Raw genomic sequence first — 6,282 nt, forward strand, 5'->3', positions numbered from 1 at the left:
CATAGTTTTTTGTAAACTGGTGGGAAAAATTGGGGGGGATAAGATCAAAAACATCCCCAAATGTCATCCTCCCAAATCAAAGTATGATGAGTGAGTGATAAATAGATTGATCTATAGATATAATGCTGTGCTGAGACTAGGGTGTAGCTGTCTGAAAATCAAATTATAAGACCACAAGACCAGTGTGAATGTAGTACAACCAAAAAAATAGATATTTTTTCAAGCTTTAATTAGTCATGTTTTGAAGCTATAAAAATATTAGGTGAGGAATTTTTTGCCATTAACACCAATACTGAATCTAATTCTAAACAATCATGTAATCATATTTAAAGGAAATAATTATTATGCTTTATGACAAGAAATTAAAAAAAAAAATCTAAATGTTCATTCAAATTTATTTTTACATTTAAAGTTTAAATATTATTAATTTATTGATAACACAGTTGCGGTTCATAAATTTCATATAATAATTATGCTCGAGTCTTTATTTTAAAATGTAAGGTAGGCATGGTTTAATTAGAACAGTATTTTGATATAATGGACCGAAATTGTTTAGCCTTTGCCACTACAACGACCACGGTTAAAAAGATTAAAAAAAGCCCGCCTATACATGTTCCTGAAACCCCGGTTATAACCCCTTTAAATAAACCCTTTAACTTCAATTTTTTTACTTGAATCCCAAAAGATGATAATGGACAGGGTTTCCCAAATTTTGCAAGTTTAACAAAATCCATTCAAGAAAATTTTGCCAAAATTTTTTTGGTTTTGTGGGTTTATCCCGCAAGGGAGAATAACCATTTACAATTTAGAAAAAAGAACAGCTTTGGAACCCAGTTTAGTCAACCCGGATCTTATAAAAACAAAGATTAATAAAAGCTGCATCTAGAGAAACCCTTGGTTTTTCTGAGATGCCAAAAACATTTTTGTTAAAAATATTATAGTTTTTTTGGGATTTTAAATTTTGTCATGATAAAGGTCTCTATTTTTGTTTTCATAGTGTAAGTGTATGCAAGAGAGTTGTCACAAAATATCATTTGTCAGGGCTTTTGAACCTTCTATAGCAGCCTTGGCCATTTCAGAGTGGCATCCCTAATGAAAAATTCAGTAAAATCATACACTTAACCCCAAAAATGAAATTACATCAAGTTTTTACTTCCCCTACTATAGTTTTCCCCATAAATTATGGAAAGTCTGCTTCCCCTGTCACCAAACTGTGAAAAAAGCCCAGGTTGTATATTACGTTCATGTACAGTCAAATTCATTCATTTACATTTTATAGCTGGAAATATAGACATTATATATCCATGAAATTAATAAGAATCTGTAATGTTAAAATGAAGCTTGAATTCGATGAACGTTTATTTCGTAAGATTTATTGTACAGTTATCTCGGTGAAATGATAAAATAATATGTATATTTCAGATCTAGTTATAACTCGGCCACCAAAAAACGCAACAGTCTTAGAGGATACCCGGTTGTTGATGCACTGTGAAGCAGCAGGCAATACCCGACCTAGAATTAAATGGTTCCACAACGGTGATTTGATGAGTAGAATCGGAACAAACTACAAGATTCGGAACACAGGCACCCTGAGATTCCGTCAGGTGAAGGTGTCGGACAGGGGCGTGTACCGCTGTAAGGTAGAGAGTGGAAAAGAATCTTTATTTTCTGATCCAGCTCATCTTGTTGTTGAAGGTAAGAATGCTTTTCAGGCATCGAAAAACATTTTCAGTCACTCGTCCTGCAGGATGAGTAGCTTCTAAATCTAATGTGTAGGCAACATTTTTCTACTCGTCCAGTATAGAGTTCTCTTAACTTTTACTCGTAATTACAAGTGGACAAGTGGAATTTTTGATCTCTGCTTTTGCATGTTTGAGCCTTGTATTTAAAGGGCATGGTAATGTTTTCTATACACATAATAAATGTGCCTTTCATGAACTCTTTATAAAGTACTAGCTTAAGAAACAGTCAGGTCAAGACAATAACTCAGTTCAGTTAGGTTACCGTTAGCTACAGTAATGGGCTGATGATCTAATAATTTATAGCAATGATGACCACATTAACAGACATGAGAAATCATTAATTATCATAAACAATCAGTAATTAATACAGAGGTAAAATCTAGATTGATGGTAACTAATAATAATATGAGTAATAAACGCACTGACCATCTGGTGTTCACAAACTTCTTGTAGTCTCCATCAAAAAGGGGGAAATAATTACAAATGGGGAAAATAATGAGAGTAAATAACCTCAGCTGTCCGAATAAAAATCTAATACTATTTTAATTATCTATGTTTAATCTACTAATGAGTTTGACATTGAAAATTTGAAATGGGAAAATTTCAAACGAAACTGCCTGTTTCTAAAAATAAATTTAATAAAATTGTACAAAAAATGCTAACAATTTCTGAAAATTAGCTACAGAAGACCCTCTTATGCTTTCTCATCAAATGCTTTTGCGGTTCAGTTCTGTAAGGAAATTTTTTTCATGTTGCAAAAGCTGTTAGTGCCGTCTGAGCCATATTGTCTGTTATATATGTTCTTGTGTCATTAGATACTTAAACAGATGTTTTCTGTATTTTACTAGTGTTTAACATGAGTAATCTGGTACTAATAAGTAACGTCAATTAACACCTTATGCAATAAGGGGTGCATCGGAGTAAACGAGGGGGAACGTAAAAATAATTACATTTACACATGATAAAATGTTACATATGTGATCGTTTTTCGGATTTACCCATCCAAAGTTTGTATAATTACTCATAATTGCCACAACAATGAGGAAATAATGTTTTTAGTTTGGTTTGGCAGGACTTGAGTTATTTCTGTTGTTTGTTGATTTTTCTCTCAAGACTAGTTTGTAACACCATTAGCAAGTTTTCATAGATGCTGCCACAATTTATATATACTAAGGAGAAAACTGTCAGCATACTCAGTATAATTTGACCAATCTTTAGCCCACTTCCTGGATATTTAACCAGTACTTGTTTCATATGAAGAAACATGGTTGTAAACCATGTAAGGCTTTAAACTCATGATCTTAGGGTTGAGAAGACTTAGGACCTTAACCACAAAGCCTGACTGATGTCTACATTTTTGTAATAAATATGAAATCTTGAATGCCTGAAACTTTAAAATTCAAATGAATTTGTTGACATTTTTGTCTTTTCTTGATACATATACATTTGTAACATCATATGCTATGCTTCAATCAACTTTTGTTTATTATCTGTATCCCTTTAATTTGTTATGAGATCTATTAACCCTTTAATTTGTAAAATGTTTTGTTTTTGTGCGATCCCTTTAATTTTTTCCGTTTTGTTCCATTGTTCGTATTAAAGATATGTATTTTCAAACAATATAAAACGTTTTTTTATTTTATTGATAACATGTAACATGTTCTATATTTTTACAGCTGAAGTTGAAATAATCAAGCAGACCCCAGAATCTGGAAAGCTCATTCTCCCGTACAACACTGCAGTTAGATTGACATGCTGGGCCGCAGGTATTCCTGGTCCAAAAATGCAGTGGCGCAAAAATGGTGAATCAGTGAGTGTAACTGTTAATTACTTTGCCAATGCTTAATTATGATGTGTCTGAAAACGTTTGCAATTTTCGATTTTTTAACTCGACTTTCAAAAGAATATCGAAGTTACCCTAGACGGAGCCTGGCATTCATCCTTGGTATATATACACATCTGTGAAAAAAAGTTTGGACACAAGTATATTTCACATTAACTTTAAGACAAAAATGTAACACTCAAAATGTTATGAAAAATTTCTTCAGAGTCATACGCTACAAATAACTCTTACATGGTATTTTGCTTTATATCTAAAATCTAAAAATAAATCAAACTTTATATGAAACATGGTTCTTATTTTCCTACATAAAATTGTCTTAGTGCATTATCTGGTCATGTCCTTCTAATTTTAAAAGGAGTTAACCTGTTATTGCACTAAAGTCCCTGATGAAATTTATTATAATCATAACGTGTTGTTACTGAAAGCTCTTATATTAATTATTGTTTATTTTCACCAAGAGCTTTATATATAATGTTGCCATATATGCCTTTCAGCACAATAACTATATGATTTAAAAAAATCTACTAGAATAATTGTTATTGTTTACATTGACAGTGATGTATTGTTTAGAGCATTTAGAATATTCCCTGCTAGTAAGGTTACTAAGCAATGCCAGAAATTAATTGGCAGAATCTCGCTTCGAAGACAGTTTTTAAACTCAATTTTGTTGACCATTCTTCAAATGTTTCTTGCTAATTCAATGTCCTTGTATTTGCTCATCGTTACCCTCGTTTTTGGTTACAGTTAACATAGTGACTGAAGTTTTTTGACATGATAGTACTGGAAATAAATTTTTCGACATTAATGCTCCATGTGATAGTAACTTGTTTGAAAAATTTCAGATCATTTTTCCAGAATAATTATACAAAATGTGAAAAATGACCTGAAATTAAAAAGCATTGCAACGCTTTTCACTCAAATGATCTAAGAATAGCACACAAATACAATTTTTAATCTATTTCTGAGTACATATCTTGTCTGTTTTTGTACATCTGTAAACTGTTTTAAAGGGCCCATTTGATATATGTAAGAAATTAAAATTTTATGTTTTTTTGGCTTTGTCCCTCATGCAGTCGAGTTCCTTTAATATGTCAAAGTGAGTATATGCCTTTGCCTTTGCGAGGATGATTTTGAAGTAATTCATTTGTTTTTGTTAAAGCGAATAAGATTTTAAACTGTTTCTTAACATTACAGATAATTGATGAGAGGGAACATGGTGTAATAATAGAAAATGAATGGATTGCACCGGACAGTATTCTTGGTTCTGTGTTACATACCGGAAACCTCACACAGACGGCAACATTTGAGTGTGAAGCTGTGAACCAGAACGTGGGGGGCGACTCTGTTCAGTCGAAGGTGTTTAACATCATTGTGCGGCAAAATGAAGGTCAGTTTTTCTTGTTAGTAGATATCTACTGCTTTTATGATCTGATAAAAGATGAGTATTTTGATTTAATGGTGTTTAGAAAAAATATCCAACTTTTCAAATGAAAAGTTGGCCAAACTGGTTTAGCTTTAAAAAATAAAAATTTCTTGTTTGTAATATATTTTTGTAATATTAAGTTAAGTTTTGCATAATTTATATAACTAAGTTTCTTCCAGAAAATGTTAACTTTTTAATTGAAGTTTAAGAGTATGAATTGAAATGAAATATATAATAAACCTTTGAATAAAATATTTAAAATTCTATTCATTACCATTGCATAAGTGCAAAAGAAAATCTAACAGAATTTAACCAAATTTACTATAATACTATATATATAAAATTGTTTAACCCAGTTTAGACTATGTAAGGTTAATAATCTAACATCTGAAAAAAATATAATTTGACATTTAAGGTGTAGGGAGGACATGGTTTATCGGTGAGTTTAAACATGGGTTTTTGATAATGCATGAGTCTAGAAGTGATTTGTCAAGTGGATTTTTGAGTAGCGAAAAGTAAAAAAAGAAAAGAAAAGTAAAAAAAGAAAAACAAAAGTCAACATTCCTGATGCATTTGAATGAAAAAATAAAGTGGTCGAGACTCGGTTAAGAGTGAATGGGAAACTGTGATAATCTTGATACAAACTTACTGATGTAAGTTTTCAGAGTCGCGCGCTTGACATGAAAGAGTCGTCATGAAACTGATATTTTATGCTGATGATTCTATTAATGAATAGTTTAAACGTTTATTATGAAACTTCACAAGTTTGTGGGAGTTAATGTGATCTGCTTGACAAATATTTGATTTAAAGTCGACCTGACCCATATATCGAGGGTTGACTGCGAAACTGCAGTAACTTTTTTGAAATAACGAAAGACTTACAACAGTTTTGCTACCAACCCTCGATATATATTATATTTATATACATATATATATAAATGTATAATATTTAGAGATTAACAGTAATTGACTGCCTGTTTGATAATATATCTGGTTGTTGATTGAAAAATCGTAGTTTTTTATAACACTTAGTAATGTCTTAAACTAATCGCATGAAAACTTTCAGTCTTAAACCATGAATGAGATGTATAAAAAAAAAATGAGCCGTGTCATGACAAAACCAACATAATGGGTTTGCGACCAGTATGGATCCAGACCAGTCGTCTGCGCATTCGCGCAGTCGGATCAGGATCCATGCTGTTCGCTTACAAACCGTATAACAAGTAGAGACACTGACAGCGAACAGCATGGATCCTGATCAGGCTGCGCGGATG

General features: G+C 31.8%; 1 protein-coding gene across 1 annotated transcript; it reads left to right on the forward strand.

Moving 5' to 3' along the window:
* The first annotated feature begins 1,409 nt into the window (after positions 1-1,409).
* On the forward strand, positions 1,410-5,546 carry LOC132749290 (muscle, skeletal receptor tyrosine protein kinase-like). The gene is made up of 4 exons (XM_060739014.1): positions 1,410-1,695; positions 3,419-3,552; positions 4,780-4,972; positions 5,424-5,546. Exons 1-4 carry the CDS (start codon positions 1,410-1,412, stop codon positions 5,525-5,527), a joined length of 717 nt encoding a protein of 238 aa, XP_060594997.1. The 3' UTR covers positions 5,528-5,546.
* Positions 5,547-6,282: the final 736 nt, after the last annotated feature.

This window comes from Ruditapes philippinarum, unplaced genomic scaffold (genome assembly GCF_026571515.1).
Source record: "Ruditapes philippinarum isolate M1 unplaced genomic scaffold, ASM2657151v2 ctg2860_1_1_1_1, whole genome shotgun sequence".
In the NCBI taxonomy this organism is placed as follows: domain Eukaryota; kingdom Metazoa; phylum Mollusca; class Bivalvia; order Venerida; family Veneridae; genus Ruditapes; species Ruditapes philippinarum.